The sequence below is a fragment of the Herpailurus yagouaroundi genome, unplaced genomic scaffold, assembly GCF_014898765.1.
Source record: "Herpailurus yagouaroundi ecotype Mexico unplaced genomic scaffold, PumYag 140, whole genome shotgun sequence".
NCBI classification, from domain to species: Eukaryota; Metazoa; Chordata; class Mammalia; order Carnivora; family Felidae; genus Herpailurus; species Herpailurus yagouaroundi.
The window spans coordinates 18,856,689-18,874,640 of NW_024412395.1; the positions used below are offsets into that span (position 1 = coordinate 18,856,689).

Below are 17,952 nucleotides of genomic sequence, written 5' to 3' on the forward strand. Positions count from 1 at the left end.
CTTTTGGGATGAGCACTGGGTGTTGTATGGAAACCAATTTGACAATAAATTTCATATAATAAAAAAAGGAAAAGAAAGGCTATTATCAGAAGCATAAGAAACAGTAAGTGTTGGTAAGGATGTGGAAAAAAAGGGAACAATGTGTGGGAATGTAAATTGGTGGAGCCACTATGGAAGACAGTATGGAGGGTCCTCAAAAAATTAAAAATAGAACTACCACATGATCCAAATATTCCATCTCTGGGCATTTATCCACAGAAACAAAAACAGTAATTTGAGAAGATATATGCACCTCTTAATTCATTGCAGCATTATTTACAATAGCCAAGATATGGAAGCAACCTAATGAATGAATGTATAAGGAAAATGTGGTGTGTGTGTGTGTGTGTGTGTGTGTGTGTGTGTGTGTGTGTGTGTATACTACTCAGCTTAAGAAAGGAACTCTTCCCGTTTTCAACATGAATGGACCTTGAGGGTATTATGCTAGGTGAAATAATTCAGACAGAGAAAGACACATACCATATGATTTCACTTATGTCTAAAAAGACCAAACCAAACAAACTAAGCCAAACTCGTAAATACAGAGAACACATTGGTGGTTATCAGGCGGAGAAGGGAGTTGGGGCATGACTGAAATGGATGAAGGAGGCTAAGAGTTTACAAAAATTGAATTATGATGCTGTACACCTGAAACTAAAATGTTATATACCATTTTTACCTCAGTAAAAAATAAAAAAATAAATATATGCTATTTTAAAAAATGACATACACTGAAAAATCTGTGTGAGGTAACACTAAACTGTAAAATAAAAACACCTGGCTCAGGGGAGTAAGATTTGGTAAAGGTGACTGGGTGATTTTTTAAAAACTTAATACATAGATATACATTTTTCTTCAAATACAGTTAAAAACAATAAGCATGGGGGCGCCTGGGTGGCTCAGTCGGTTAAGCGTCCGACTTCGGCTCAGGTCATGATCTCACGGTCCGTGAGTTCGAGCCCCATGTCGGGCTCTGTGCTGACAGCTCAGAGCCTGGAGCCTGTTTCAGATTCTGTGCCTCCCTCTCTCTCTGCCCCTCTGCTGTTCATGTTCTGTCTCTCTCTGTCTCAAAAATAAATAAACGTTAAAAAAAAATTTTTAAAAAAAACAATAAGCATGTATATACATGGGAAAATGCATTTTAAATTCTTAATTCTTATCTTAAAAATGAACACTTAAACATAATTCAATAGTTAGGAAATCTTAGAGAACAAACAGCTACAAATCATAATTTTAGTTACATATTTTTAAAATACCTAGGATTTTAAGTATTTATTGATTTTTTATAGACCAAAATATATAAACACTACCAAAAGGAAAGTCGTTTTTTAAGCAAAAGAAAAATGTCTTAGAAGTGATCCTTTGATTTTTTTAAGCTATATTTGATAGAATGGCATTCTAGTATCCTAAAAAAAAAAAAAAAAAAGTACTAGCCTTATAAATAAAATGCATACAAAATTTAATAAGATTCCACATAAAAAACATTGTTTCTTCCTATGGAACTAAACTTTACAGACTTTAATTTTATTCCTATAATATCTTTCAAAAATTAAAATTCATTCTTTCAAAACACTATTTTGCACACCTGAAACTAATGTAACATTGTGTGTCAATTGTACTCAAATAAAAAATGTTAAGCTCCCAAATTTCACACCACATGGCACCAAAGGGGCTAGGAAGAAGCAGACAGTTTGAATGATTATAAGCTTCTCTAATGTTCTCTGATAGTATTTATTATTATACAGAAACGTACCCGCCATTCAAAATTTACAAATAGTAATACTGTACTGTTTAATTCCTATTCTTTTTTTTTTAAGTTTTTTTATTTTGAGAGGGAGAGAGAAAGTGCACGTGAGCAGAGGAAGGGCAGAGAGAGAGAGGGAGAGAGAGAGAATCCCACGCGAGGCTTGAACCCACGAACCATGAGATCATGACCTGAGCTGAAACCAAGAGGTGGACGCTGAACTGACTGAGCCACCCAGGTCTCCAAATTCCTATTCTTCTTTAAAATTAAATATTTCTGTTAAAGTTGCTATTACATTTTTTACTCTTTCCCAGACTCATTCTCCTCCTTCCAGATAAAGTCAATATAACAAGTTTAATATGGGTTATTCCAATGTCTGTATATTTCATTATGTATACATATGTATTCATAAATACACAATATTATTTGTGTGTATGGGCTATGCAGTTTAAAAATAACATGTTTTCAAAATCTGGTCACGTTAAGACATAAATGTAATTCATTCATGTTAATTTCTAAATACCCATCAGGGCATTTTGGTTATTTCTAATCTTTAACAATGCAAAAACTGATTCAATAAACATTCTTCTACATGTATCCTTCTACCCACGGGTGAGAAGACATTCCTAGAAATGGAATGGTTTGGTTTAAGGGCATTTCCAACTTTACCAGATATTACCTAAATGCTCTCCCAAGGGGTTACAACAATTTGTACTCCTACCCAGCAGTATATGAAGCGTTTGGTATATAAAATGCTCCTGACATTTTTGGTATGTTAAGTATTTCCATTGTTGCCGATCTAATAGGTGTAAAGTATGGTACTAGTGTAGTAGTTATTTTAAAAGTGTGGGGGCGCCTGGGTGGCGCAGTCGGTTAAGCGTCCGACTTCAGCCAGGTCACGATCTCGCGGTCCGGGAGTTCGAGCCCCGTGTGGGGCTCTGGGCTGATGGCTCAGAGCCTGGAGCTTGTTTTAGATTCTGTGTCTCCCTCTCTCTCTGCCCCTCCCCCGTTCATGCTCTGTCTCTCTCTTTCCCCAAAATAAATAAACGTTGAAAAAAAAATTTTTTTTTTAAATAAAATAAAATAAAAGTGTGTTGCATGTATGGAAGGACAGAGCCACAGAGCACATACACTGATGATATCAAGAAACAGAGATCTTCCTGCTGGATGAGGGAAAAACATAAATGCTTATGTCTGCACAGATGGGAGGAGAAAAAGAACCCGGTGGTGCTGGATTTGAACTGGAGTCTCAGAGTGAACTTATGAACTAAATATGCACATATACATACATACATACATATTAACCTATCTCTGACAAAATGTATGTATGTGCATGTAAATCGCTGTATACACTGAAAAGAGCCTAGAAATAATGACATCCCAGAGCAATAAAAACAAAACAAAACAAAACAAAAAACAACACCCTGATTTCTAAATATCACTTCCCAGCAAAGGGAATCAAGGCTCCGTAAAGAAATGTCCAGTTCCAGGTCTGGGGCAAAGATAATAAAAGGTCAATCTTAAACTGTTTGTCAAAAAGCAAGGAAGCAATCAAAGAAATGCAGGGACTTGTTTAAAAAATGAAAGAAAAGAGAGAAAGGAGCTTCCATAAACCATATCTTAAGAAAAACAAAGAAAAAAAGTAAAGGATTATAACACATTAATAGTAACAGAATTCCCAAGCTCACAGTGATATTTTTTAAATGAGGAAAAATAAAGTTTGTCTTTACAGAAAAATGCCAGCTAATAAATACAGAAGCAAAGACAGAATTAGAAAAACCACTATTTAGGGGCACCTGGGTGGCTCAGTCAGTTAAGCGTCTGACTTCGGCTCGGGTCATGATCTCACAGCTTGTGAATTCGAGCCCCGCATTGGGCTCTGTGCTGACAGCTTGGAGCCTGGAGCCTGCTTCAGATTCTGTGTCTCCCTCTCTCTCTCTCTCCGCCCCTCCCCTACTCACACTCTGTCTCTCTCTCTCTCTCTCTCTCTCTCTCTCAAAAAATAAACATTAAAAAAATAATAAAAAAAAGAAAAGAAAAACCACTATTTAAAAACTGATTCAGACAAAGATCATAGTGAATGCTAAGACTACCAGATGAAAGGTTCTGGGAACAGGACAGTCACATAATCTCAAAGAGCCACACCACAGATTACTTATTAACTGTAAAGGGAAAATGCGCCTGTACAATTTGCCTTATCTTGGTGAGGCAGTTTCTTTTCACGTTTACTGGCTACTCAAGGGTCCTCATAATGCTCACACTCTTCACCTGTTTTTCTGTTGGCTCATTTGTGTTTTACTAATTAAGTTGTATAAATTGTTAGATACTTTGGACACTGTAATGCAAACATCTCTACTGAGTCTGTGACCTGTTTGTGTTACACTCTGTGGCAAAATCAATACATCTTTCCATATCCTCAGGATCATAAATACAGCCACCGATATTTTCTTCTGAACACTGGATTCTACTGAGCATGCATTTCTCAGGGGCTAAACAGAGAGCACTGGTATGTAACTGCTGGAAGATACGAGCCACTGGTGCAGCCTCCTTGCAATGTCGTCTTGTGGTTCTAAGAGGTTTTCCAGCTTTTATGGGGAAGCTCCTTTCAACAGCATAAACAATGAATCGTGGCTACTTAAGAAATAAATGACAAAGTTATAGTTTCAGTATATTAAAAAATAAAAAAAATAGAGAAAAGAATTTGTTATATGCTCTTACATGAGTGAACAAAATTTCATTCCTGAGCTCTTCACAACTTTCATTTGGAGTCCAAGCTTCAGCAAACTGCAGGAAATCCCATTTTTCCTTATCACCTTCCTCAGCCTGAAGTTGTTCCTTCCGACCATTCAGTGTGCTCCCTGTAACTTGTGTCTGTAAGAGGAAAAGGCATGTGAATTTTACAAAAGTTCTCTCATAGCAGACCCTTGCTAAGCCGTAATGTGATTTTGCATTTAAACCACAAGTAATCCATAAGAATAAACTCTTATCATTTCAACCTATCATTGGATTTTAGTAACATAATATTTCAAAATTACAACAGTCAATGATTCCTATGCTTAATGAGGAAAATGTCCAACTACAGAAGTTTTTCTCAAAAAAAATTTTATTATGATATTTATAAACTTTGAAATTGAATCTACATATGATTGGTCATTTTGAATATCTAGTCAGTGCTTGAAAAACATGCTCTAATAACTAGTCAAATCCTTTCTGTAAATACCCCTGCAGGCTGGGGAGGAAAAAGACAGGTGAGTGGAAAGAGCAAGCAACATCCCTCCTACCCTTTCTGGAGCCCAGGTACAGGCTGTCTTCTGTCCAAAATTAGCTGGGAACTCAATCCTTGAGTAACAGTTTATTCTTAGCTTACAAAAAGGACTTGAGGTTTGAAAATGTTATGCTTCCTTGCTAGCTCTTCCTCTTCTGGCCTCCAAAATGGTAGATGAAGGCCTTGGAAGGCAGTAGGAAAACTTCATGTCTCTTCCTTATCACAGAGGACAGGTAAGGTACTACCAATTGAAGCCTTTCTAAACTTGGTCCTTATCACTACCTTAGAGTACCTGGATATCCTTTGCCTGAAAACACTACAACTCAGCCTCTTAACTTATGTAGGCTCTGCATAATAATGAGTACAATGGTAACCCTGAATTCAAGCTTTACCTTTCGATTCAACATTCCCCACATAAGGGTGTCTAGGGTCCCATTTGCAACAAGGTAGTGAATATTCACAGAACTGCACTGTCCAATTCGGTGAGCACGGTCTTCTGCTTGTTTTATATGACCAGGGTCCCAATACAACTCAGCAAATACAACATGAGTTGCAGCAGTAAATGTCAAACCCTAAGCAAAATAAAGAAATTGAGATGCAAATAAACTGAGAATGTAACATAGAGCCGTATATAATAAAGCCTTTCTGAACATGTTAAATGAACAAGAAGAGAAAGCTGAAGGACTTAAAAATAAATCAGTCTTTCATTTTAAGCCAAATTAAGAAAATTTAACTCATGAAAGGCAAATGAAGACTGCTTATTGCAAATGGCCAGGTAAACTACAAAAAACACATTTAAAAGGTATTTCAGTAATTTCAAAAGTCAGTTTGATGGATATATATATAAACAAAATCATTTTATCCTCTGATGAGGACTGGATTCACATTACCACTGGAAAATCTAATAAAATGAATTATAAACAAGAATATAATTTCTAACACATGGTATCCATAGCAACTAGGCAGACAGCAATGACTTCCTCTATTCATTTAGTTCAGTGTTGTTCTATAAAGCAAGAAAATCATGTCTCCAGTCACAATGTTCTCTTCCTATGAAATTTCTCCCACATCTCAAAACCCTCGTTTACTGGTTTGTATCTCAGTATGTAACACAACTGAATTTTTTGTGCAATTGCATGTTACATCAGTCTGAAACAGTGTGACATGAATAAGTATTAAGTCTTGTTTTATAATCAATATATGAGAAATAATACAAATATCCTCAAAGAATGTGTCCAAAAATACATGATCTTAAAGTTGAAAGGCTGAGTGAAATGTGAACGGTGCTTAAGTTGTTGCCACACAGTAGTAAAGGATGTTATGAGGTTGACAGAAATACCTACCATCCGTTGACAGAATCATCTAATCCACACTGTTGTTCACATGCACTGGAACTTCCATTGGAGAATGACTTTGGCAACTGCTGTGCTGCTATTTTTTGTTACCTTCAAATATTTTTATATCACATAACAATGTCAAACTAGCATTCATTAGATGGGGGCATGAGTTCTCACTAAAGATGTATCACTTTGGAACAGAACTTAGAAGTGATAAAAACATGGTGAACCAAATAGCCATCAAGCTAAACTGTGCTGCTATTTAGGACAGGAAACACCACAAAATGTTAGAGATGATGCTGAAGAATAAGAAGGAGTATTTAAAGAGGGATGGACACTTTTAAGCATCATATGACCATACAAGAATAAAGGGGAAATATGCTGGCAAGACCCACATCCCTCTGAGATACTACTAAACTATAATGGAAGATTCACATGCCCTAAGAACACAGCCCTTTCTACTTTCCTTTATGCCTATGGACATACAAGGATTCAGGTATACAAATTTTGAATTACAGTAGGTCTTCAGGAATAAAGCCTTGAATAAAATACTGGTGCCCTATACAATCTTAATTTCAAAAAGTCTTTTTATCAAGCAGATCCTTCTGTGTGGCTTCCTCCAACCTTTCTTCTCCCATGCTATGAGCACTCCATTTTTAAAGATCTTTGTGAGGATACTCTCTCTGGCTAGAATATTTCAACAGACATAAAACTCAGATGACCAGAAGTTTCATCCAACATGGGGGAAATGCTAAGACACTCCTCCTTTTGGTTAGAACTCCTAGTGAGTTCTGGAACTTCTTCATCGTCATGGAGTTTCTCTGTACAATTTTATAGATGTCAATTAGCTTGCTAAAAGCAGGTCTCTGGCCCTGGTTTAGATTCCACAGTCTAGAGAAGAGGCCAGATATGCTCTTTACCAGGTTGGACGCACCTCAATATGCTCAACTCCTTTTCCCTATGTTACGTTTCCTGGCTTAGACATTTACATCAAAATATTGTGGAATGTTAGTAGAAAAAAAGTCCAGAAGGATCTCCCTTACATGGCATGGTGTGGTCTTCCACAAGAGCCATCTGGTTTTTATTTCTTTGTAACAGAACACCTGATTTTTAGTGTGACTAGACAAAACAAAGGCTACTTTCTCCTGCTTTCCTTGAAGTTAGTTGTAACCATGGGGCTAACTGCAGGTGAATGGGCTGCAGCGTGCCTTTCTCCAGTCAGCTGCCTGGATCACAGGTATGTGGAAGAACTCCAGCAGCTCTCTTAAGTAAGAGATAACCTGCTAGGAGTGGCAGAGCAGAAAGACAGGAGAAGCTTAAGACCTAAGGACTTTGTGGAACCACCATGCAAACCTTGGACTGTCTACGTAAGAGAATAAACTTTGTGTATTTGAGTCATTCTTAATTTGGGTTCTCATTTACTTCTAGCCAAACCCAATCTTAAGGGTCAAACCAGGGACACTCCATAAAAAGTTCTCAGACAGAAGAGTTCTTTTCCCTCAGGCCACCTTGCCTCAGAAGCTCTGGTAAAACCAACTAAGATGTGTGCTATAGGAAATGAAAGGATATTCTATGCAAATTAAAAGTAAGAAAAAAAAAAAAGGTCACGGAAAAGTATTACAATCAAATTAGCTATACTCATCTAGGCAATTCTTTCCTTGAAAATTTAGGAAGCTTTGAGTCAAAAGTGTTGAGGTCTCTCTCAAATATTCTCCAAAGTAGAATATTTATTACACTTTTATCTTGATATAAAGCTATAATTATGGTTAATGACCTTTTTATTATCTTAATGACATTTCGTTATCAAATTAACACCTGAAATTTCTTACCTGGCCAGCAGCCTGAATGCTTAGGATAGCCACACGAGTATCAGGATCTTTTTGAAACTGATTAACTAGATGTATTCTTTCTGAAGACGGAACACTTCCATCTATCCTAATGTAGCGTGTCTAGTATCAACAAGGGAGATGGCAACATTAGCACAAACCCCGATGCACCTATCTCATTTTATATAGTTTATACCTGATTTTTATGCTCACATAACAAAACAGAAATGGGTTAAGATGAAAGGTTAGTAAATGTTATATAAGAAGAATCTTAACCAAATTTCTTAATGCTTCTTATAACAATTCCATATTTTTAAATCTTTTAATCTACTTGAGGGTAGGATCTGTGTCTAATTCATCTTCATACCATCAATGCCAAGTGAATGCCATGTATAAAACAGGGCTCCATAAATCATCACTGAACTAATGCCTTCAGTAAAATTCTATGAAAATTCACATGCAAACTTTAAATGACAGATCAGGCTAACTTCAAAGTTACAGGTTCACTAATTCTAAAATAAAAATAAAGCTAGACAGGGGAGAAGGGAGAAAGAGGATTTTACCCCCATTATTAAGGATTCATGAAGAATAGTGCATTTATTTCTGAAGTATTTCAATATTAATTGGGAAAACAGCTTTTTTAGAGTACCATTTGAATTCATTTTTTTCACATTTCTAAATTTAAAAGAGATATGTGATAAGGTCATCTCCATTGAGTTGGGGAACCAAGACACTCACACACATTTTTTAAAAGCAGGGAAACATTAAGTGCTAAATTGAACAGTGCTGTCTTTTAGGGATGATTTGGGCTGGGTAAAGGGGAGCAATCAGTGTGTGTGAGAGTAGTTAAAAATGACTCATTACTCAACTTTCTAAAATTCAGTAGAAGTCCTGAATTTCAAATAGTAGTCTCATTTTATAAGCACTTTTATGGAAAACACAGCCTTAAATAGTCAAGACATATAAATATTCACTTTCACAAGGAAATATTTAAGTTAATCATTAAATAGAATGTATCATATTAACTTTGTATGTCTTCACAAACATATAAATTCATCAGTGATCAATTTAAAATCCAATGAGAGAGATTATAAGATCTTCTGACAGTCTTTCTAAAGAAAATACACACAGTCAGGCTAGACAGAGTTTGGGAGAAATTCGCCTCCAACCCATGACTACCTATCATTTTTAAATGTTAGTGATGTTAAATGGGATTCTAAACACATCAATAAAGCAGAAGTGGGGAGAAGAGACAGACTGCCATACTTAGAATAGATCCCAGTAATTTTAAGGATTTAAGTTTAATGGAATCAGAATAAGAAAATATTATGAATTTAATTTTATTCCCCAATCATTTAAAAATATTTCTAAGATTAATCAACTCTTTCTCAAAAGGTGTTTTAAAAATACTGTACGGTATTAGGGGCACCTGGGTGGCTCAGTCAGTTAAGTGTCTGACTTAAGCTCAGGCCATGATCTCATGGTTACTGAGTTTGAGCCCCATATCAGGCTCTCTGATGTCAGGGTGAGCCCACTTCAGATCCTCTCTCTCTCTGCCCCTTCCCCACTTGCACTCTCTCTCAAAAATACATAAACATTAAAAAAAATACTATATGAGGGGTGCCTGAGTGGCTCAGTTGGTTAAGCGTCTGACTTGGCTCAGGTCATGATCTTGAGGTTTGTGAGTTTGACCCCCGTGTGGGGCTCAGTGCTGACAGCTCAGAGCTTGGAGGCTGCTTCAGATTCTGCGTCTCCCTCCCTCCCTCCCTCCTTCCCTCTCTCTCTCTCTCTCTCTCTCAAAAATAATTATTGGGGCACCTGGGTGGCTCAGTTGGTTGAGCGTCCGACTTCGGCTCAGGTCACAATCTCACGGTTTGTGAGTTCAAGCCCCGAGTCAGGCTCTGGGCTGATGGCTCAGAGCCTGGAGCCTGCTTCCGATTCTGTGTCCCCCTCTCTCTCTGCCCCTCCCCCATTCATGCTCTGTCTCTCTCTGTCTCAAAAATAAACATTAAAAAAAAATTTAAAAAAAATAATTATTAAAAAAATTTTTTAAAAAGGAATCAATATTTAAAAAAATACTACGAGGGGCGCCTGGGTGGCGCAGTCGGTTAAGCGTCCGACTTCAGCCAGGTCACGATCTCGCGGTCTGTGAGTTCGAGCCCCGCGTCAGGCTCTGGGGGGATGGCTCAGAGCCTGGAGCCTGTTTCCGATTCTGTGTCTCCCTCTCTCTCTGCCCCTCCCCCGTTCATGCTCTGACTCTCTCTGTCCCAAAAATAAATAAACGTTGAAAAAAAAAATAAAAAAAAAAATTAATAAAAAAATAAAAAAATAAAAAAATACTACGATAATCAATGTGAGAACACCTTTTCACAGATAGCACTTTATTATGTTATCATAAATCTGTCTGTGATGGAAACATGAGAATTACTTCTTTGGTAATGTTAATAAACAGACTGCCAAATGCTCATAATATGTATACAAAGTTTTAAAAAACATGGCTTAATTCCTCCATGTAAAAAATCTACCTACACAGGCAAGTGGTTCTGCCACTCCATGTATATTAAGCTCACACAATTTGTCAGGAAATTTCTTCGCAGTTTCTGAGCATCTCCAAAAGCCCTCAGCACATAAAGAGAGATGACAGATTTAAACTCTGAAACAAAAAAATGGCAGATGCTGTCTCTGATAAGACTGTTGGGGAATTAGGTGAACCTAAGAAAATGCAGTTAAGGCCAGCAGGTTTGGAGAGCTTACCTGATACTGTACCTGGGCCATATGTTTCACATTCCCCTGTACTAAATCTTCCAGGCAACATACTCTGTTTAAAGTTTAAAAGGTATGACTGCAGTTGGGCACTAAAATTGGCTGAATTCATTCTCTGTTTCCTCTCAACATCACCCATGTTCTAAGGATGCCTTGAGGGTAAATAAGAATTTTAATTTTTAACTGTCTACATCAGTCTCAAATGGTGTATCCAGTAACAATGCTGAAATTTACAATATAGGCTATCAAGTCAGCATATTTTAGTCAACCCAGATAATTAGATTAGTGGAAAATTATAAGCCTGGAAGAAAAGAAAAAATTTAGGGGCGCCTGGGTGGCACAGGTGGTTAAGCGTCCGACTTCAGCCAGGTCACGATCTCGCGGTCCGTGAGTTCGAGCCCTGCGCCGGGCTCTGGGCTGATGGCTCAGAGCCTGGGGCCTGTTTCCGATTCTGTGTCTCCCTCTCTCTCTGCCCCTCCCCTGTTCATGCTCTGTCTCTCTCTGTCCCAAAAATAAATAAACGTTGAAAAAAAAAATTTTTTTTTAAAAAAAGAAAAAATTTAATAGTGTATCATCAACATAATAGTAATATATAATATTAGTGTAATTTGCAAGAAGAAAACCTAATAATAATATACCATCATTTAAAGAAGGCCAAAAAACCTCAATTACAAGACTACAATTGATGTTTATTATATTAAAAATCTGCATCCTAAAAAGTATTTCATAGAAAAATAACATACCTTGTTTTCTATGACTGCTTCTGTGCAAGCTTGGAGCATGCTTAAATGATGAGCAAACACCAGAAATTTAAGTGAATCGTTCTGAAGCATCATCTTAATATAGTCCTTTACAGCACCTGCCTAGATATTAAAAGTTAAACCTCCATTAATGTCATACAAATCTTTATTTGAAAAATCATGTCACTTACATCACTTTCTTTTCATAAAGCATGAAAAACTTTTCAGAAGTCAGTAAGTTTCTATGAACTAAGTGCTTTGCTCTCGAGGTAGCCTAAGGAAACAGAGGTCCACATTTAAGGGGAAAAGGGAAAAAGAGACACAAGGGAGGGAATAAAAACAAACAAAAACACCTTGAGAAGTAAAACAAGAACAAGTCAAGAATGAGAAGAAAAAGTTCCAATGGAAAAGAGGTAGTCAATTAGGCTATGGCCAAAAAGGAGTTGGTGGTTTTGTTTAGAAGCTCATTTTCAAGAAAGCTCATATAAAAGACTATGTGGAATAGGGTTAAGGAGGAAATGAATGAACAGCACTTTTTTTTTTTTTTTTTTTTTTAAGAGAAGACTATAAATTAAGAAAGCTGGGACTGGAGCATAAGGGTTAAGGAAAGTTGATTCATTTGTTTTTTTTAACTAAGAAGCTTAGGTAGGTTTAGAAATAGGGCATTTAAAATGTATATAGGCTAATGGAAATGGACAATGAGGGGATCTAAGCTTGTCTCCAAGAAGCAGAAGGTTGTAGAAGAGGCTGAAGTGACAGGATGAAGGAACAGGAGGGAGGTCAAGAACACAAAAGGACATATGGAGAAAAAGTGAAGGAGAAAGGAGAAAATCAAGATAGCTCAGATTAAAAAGACTTTTCTCGGGCGTCTGGGTGGCGCAGTCGGTTAAGCGTCCGACTTCAGCCAGGTCACGATCTCGCGGTCCGTGAGTTCGAGCCCCGCGTCAGGCTCTGGGCTGATGGCTCAGAGCCTGGAGCCTGTTTCCAATTCTGTGTCTCCCTCTCTCTCTGCCCCTCCCCCGTTCATGCTCTGTCTTTCTCTGTCCCAAAAATAAATAAACGTTGAAAAAAAAAAAAGACTTTTCTCTCTCGCTTTTTTTAAAAGTTTATTTATTTATTTTGAGAGAGAAGACAGTGAGTGAAAGCATGACAGCAGGAGGGAAGGGGAAGTGTGCAGAGAGAGAGCAGATCAGAGAAAATCCCAAGTAGGCTCCATACTGTCAGCAAGGAGCCCGATGTTGGGGCTCAAACATATGAACAGTGAGATCATGACTTGAGCCAAGATCAACAGATGAGTAACAGACTGAGCCACCCAGGTGCCCCTAAAAAGGCTTTTCTTAGTTAACTTGAGGACAAGTTATCTATTAAGAATGAGTAATCAATGTGAGATGAATTAAATAGGAATCAAATTTAAAGCATCAATTTAATCTAAAACACAAATGTAGTCTCTTTAACTATTAAAAGCTAGTTAGATTGCTCAGCCGGTTGGGTGAACAACTCTTGACTTTGGCCCAGGGCATGATCTCACAATTTGTGAGTTCAATCAAGCCTTTCATCTGGCTCTGTGCTGACAAGGCAGAGTCTGCTTGGGATTCTCTCTCTCTCTCTTTGCCCCTCCCCTGCTCAAGCATGTTCTCTCTCTCTCTCTCTCTCTCTCTCTCTCTCTCAAAATAAATAAACTTAAAAAAAAACTAGTTAGAAATTTTGGGAAAAGAGAGCAGGCTGAACACGTTTAACCTAGACTCCCTCTAAATGCTGTATGTATGTATTATATATTTACTGTTTATTTATTTAGAGAGAGACAGAGTGTGAGCAGGAGAGGGGCAGAGAGAGAGAGGGAGTGAGAGAATCCCAAACAGGCCTTGAGCTATCAGTGCAGAGCCTGGACATGAGGCTCAATCTCACGAAGTGCAATATCATAACCTGAGGTGAAATCAAGAGTCTGACGCTCAATCAACTAAGCCACCCAGGCACCCCTCAATGTTGTATTTAAAAGACAGTAAAGCATACAGAGAACTCAAGAGGAATTAATAGTGACAAAACTTTGGAAATTAGAAAGTAGACAGATGCTTAGTAACTAATTAGCCAACCTGACAGCTCCTAAGGTGGAAGTATGGAAAGTTGACAAGCAAGAGGTTTAGAATAGAGGTAATGTAAAAAAGGCTTAGGAAATGGTGCTAAGGGAAGTGAGGTTGGGGGTGTGGCTACAACAGGAGGATTGGTTAAAATAATATTTGAGGAGTTGATCATGTACCAACACTGATCTAGATATTCTCCTATTCCTATTCCACACAATAGAGTACTTCTCCAACCTGCTCTGGCAGAAAGCAAGAGATTTATTTTCTAGAGAGCATAAAACAGAAGGTATATGGATAAAGGAATCCTACAATGATGGTAGGCTATTCTACAAAAATCATAGGGATTAAATAAAAGTTACATAATAAATGTGCAGATCTGCCCTTCTCTCTCAGCCTTCTTATCCTCCCACATCTCCAAAAAGACAAAGAGGTCCATGCCTTCTACACAGCAGAGGAGAATCATATAAATTGATTATATTCTAGGGAATGTGACAAGCCAAAAAGAAAAGACTAAAGAGTCTAATATTGAGGGTTCCTCAACAAGACATCCAGTCAGATCATCCGTTATTGAAGGCCATAGTCTATAAGTCCTATCCATGTACAGTTTCCAGTCAGTGTAACTAGAAGAGATTACATTTGTAAGACAACAGGATGCTCTAAAAATGGAGTGACTAAGAGGGAAAGGGGCAGAAATACTTTTGGAAATTAAAAATCTAACAGTAGGAATTAAAAATTCACTGGTTATGAAGCCAAGAAAATCTTCCAGGAAGTAGATGAAAAATTATAATAAATATAAAAGTATAAGAAAATTAGAGAACCAAACCAAGATGGCAATACATGAATAATAAAATTTCTAGATACAACAGAGAAAACAGAGGAAAGAAAATAATCAGAGAAATAAAAAAAAAGTTTCATAAAACTTAAGGGCAGGAGTTTTCAAAATGGAAAATGGAATAGGTCCTCTGAGGATCCATGGATGAAAATGGACCTAGAGTGTGGTCCATCATCATGAAACTTTAGAACACTGGGAACAAAGAAATAATTCTTTAAGCATCCAGGGAAGGGAGGAAAATAATTAAAACAAAAGACTTGAAGTGCATTGGATTTCTCAATATCTGTAGTAATTCTGAGGAAATGATTCCTTTCTTCCTTCCTATCTTTCTTTTCTTCCTTCCTTTCTTTTTCTCTTTCTCTTCCTTCCTTCTTTCCTTTCCTTCCTTCCTTCCTTCCTTCCTTCCTTCCTTCCTTCCTTCCTTCCTTCCTTCCTTTCTTTTTCTTTCTTTCTTTCTTTCTAGAGGGCATGAGTGGGAGAGGGGCATAGGAAGAGGGAAAGAGAGAATCCGAAGTTTCTGTCAAGATGTGGGGCTTGATCTCATGACCATGAGGTCATGATCTGAACCAAAACCAAGCGGCTCAGTCAGTTAAGCGTCCAACTTCGGATCAGGTCATGATCTCACAGTTTGTGGGTTTGAGCCCTGTGTCGGGCTCTGTGCTGACAGAGCCTGGAGCCTGCTTCAGATTCTGTGTTTCCGTCTCTGCCCCTCCCCTGCTCACACTCTGTCTCTCTTTCTCAAGAATAAATAAAACATTAAAAAAAAAAAAGTTAGATGCTTAACTGACTGAACCACCCAGGCACCCTGAGAAAATGATTTATAATTAAGAATTATACCCAGCCAAATTAAAAATCAGGAATAAAAGTAGAATAAAGCTATTTTCAAATACACAGAAACTCAAATAATTGATGACAGCTAAAGACACAAAGCAAGCAGTAATACAAACCAAGAAGCAATATAAACATGTTGCTGAGGGATTTGAAGTAAATATTAAAAGAAAACCAAAAAACAGCTAAAAGAACAGAAAGTGGTTGCCTCTGGGGAATAAGTTCAGAAGACATATTTTTTGAAATAGCTGTTTTTCTTCATTAAACTAGGATCGTATGTAGCTTTGGCAATAATAAAAAAAAATTTTAACAGGGACATTTCCAAATTGGAAAGTACCTATTTAAAATTAATGCACACAACTATAAACTCATAGGACTGATTTTGCATGCTACATTTTGTGTGTATACATTTTCCAAACAATAGAAATTCATCATACAATGAGACTTAATGGAGGCCATTAAGAACTTTAGCCTTGGATTTCAGTGCCTCAGAGAGTGAAATGAAGTACTCTCAAACTAAAGAGCTATAAATTCCAGATACGTTGCCATGGTTACTGAACCACTTTAATAAACCGCTTGTTTGGCTAAAGAGCTGTATTTACTGTGATAAGTCTTTCAAAAAAAAAACACGTCAAGTTGGAGTATTTTTTAGGTACATTCATTTACCATCCATTGCAGACTTAGAAATTATACAACCACTGTATCCCCAGTTTCAGATGCATTCCCTGCCTGAGCAAGCTATTTCTGCCAGAGTACCCTCCACTGATATCACCCCTTCCTCATTACAATCAGAAACTGCTGATGCCAAAGCCCAAGCGTCCTGTTTCCCACTCCTTCTAATCACTGGTTTAGAAAGGCTTATGGTTAATATTAATATTGCAAGTTCAATTATATAATGGGCTAAACAGTCTATCGGGACTAGCCTAGTAACTTAAAAATCATTGTGACCTTGCTTCCTAGAGAAAGAGAACCAAAATATCTATGTAACAACCTTTAGGATTTCCATTAGGTTCTTACAAGGGGGCTGCAAATGACTGCATTTTAAAATGTACCATACAAGCATGTTAACTGTTCTGATTTTATTCTAATTAAAACTGTCACTGCATTGTCATATTTTACATTATCTGGGCAGGAAGTTGCTTTCAAACTATCTTAAGTGTGAATTATGTGGAATGGCAGGTCCCAATCAGTATTTTGGTTATGGAAGTTCAGGTTTTGCAGAAGTTGCAAAAAATTCATGTATTCACAATCTTACTTTGCTGAAACTGTCTGCTAGTCCAAGCTCTAGTTTAAATAATAAAGACCATGGCACAAAAACACACACAGACCAATGGAATAGAATAGAAACCCCAGAACTAGACCCACAAACGTATGGCCAACTCATCTTTGACAAAGCAGGAAAGAACATCCAATGGAAAAAAGACAGTCTCTTTAACAAATGGTGCTGGGAGAACTGGACAGCAACATGCAGAAGGTTGAAACTAGACCAGTTTCTCACACCATTCACAAAAATAAACTCAAAATGGATCAAGGACCTGAATGTGAGACAGGAAACCATCAAAACCCTAGAGGAGAAAGCAGGAAAAGACCTCTCTGACCTCAGCCGTAGCAATCTCTTACTCGACACATCCCCAAAGGCAAGGGAATTAAAAGCAAAAGTGAATTACTGGGACCTTATGAAGATAAAAAGCTTCTGCACAGCAAAGGAAACAACCAACAAAACGAAAAGGCAACCAACGGAATGGGAAAAGATATTTGCAAATGACATATCGGACAAAGGGCTAGTCTCCAAAATCTATAAAGAGCTCACCAAACTCCACACCTGAAAAGCAAATAACCCAGTGAAGAAATGGGCAGAAAACATGAATAGACACTTCTCTAAAGAAGACATCCGGATGGCCTACAGACACATGAAAAGATGTTCAGCGTCGCTCCTTATCAGGGAAATACAAATCAAAACCACACTCAGATATCACCTCACGCCAGTCAGAGTGGCCAAAATGAACAAATCAGGAGACTATAGATGCTGGAGAGGATGTGGAGAAACGGGAACCCTCTTGCACTGTTGGTGGGAATGCAAATTGGTGCAGCCGCTCTGGAAAGCAGTGTGGAGGTTCCTCAGAAAATTAAAAATAGACCTACCCTATGACCCAGCAATAGCACTGCTAGGAATTTATCCAAGGGACACAGGAGTACTGATGCATAGGGGCACTTGTACCCCAATGTTCATAGCAGCACTCTCAACAATAGCCAAATTATGGAAAGAGCCTAAATGTCCATCAACTGATGAATGGATAAAGAAATTGTGGTTTATATACACTATGGAATACTACATGGCAATGAGAAAAAATGAAATATGGCCTTTTGTAGCAACGTGGATGGAACTGGAGAGTGTGATGCTAAGTGAAATAAGCCATACAGAGAAAGACAGATACCATATGGTTTCACTCTTATGTGGATCCTGAGAAACTTAACAGGAACCCATGGGGGAGGGGAAGGA

The 17,952-nt window shown here is 37.7% G+C and overlaps 1 protein-coding gene across 5 annotated transcripts in view; it reads right to left on the reverse strand.

The window, feature by feature from the left end:
- ZRANB3 (zinc finger RANBP2-type containing 3) overlaps nucleotides 1-17,952 on the reverse strand; it is a 320,697-nt gene that overhangs the window by 56,234 nt on the left and 246,511 nt on the right. For 4 of the 5 annotated variants that reach the window (XM_040474925.1, XM_040474922.1, XM_040474923.1 and 1 more), the window contains 4 exons: nucleotides 11,718-11,837; nucleotides 8,215-8,334; nucleotides 5,441-5,620; nucleotides 4,502-4,654 (listed from right to left, as the gene is read on the reverse strand). In XM_040474925.1, coding sequence (XP_040330859.1) covers nucleotides 4,502-4,654; nucleotides 5,441-5,620; nucleotides 8,215-8,334; nucleotides 11,718-11,837 — 573 coding nt within the window. Of the gene's footprint in view, nucleotides 1-4,501; nucleotides 4,655-5,440; nucleotides 5,621-6,391; nucleotides 6,486-8,214; nucleotides 8,335-11,717; nucleotides 11,838-17,952 lie in introns of those variants that run through there. The other variant, XM_040474926.1, reaches the window with a different exon arrangement.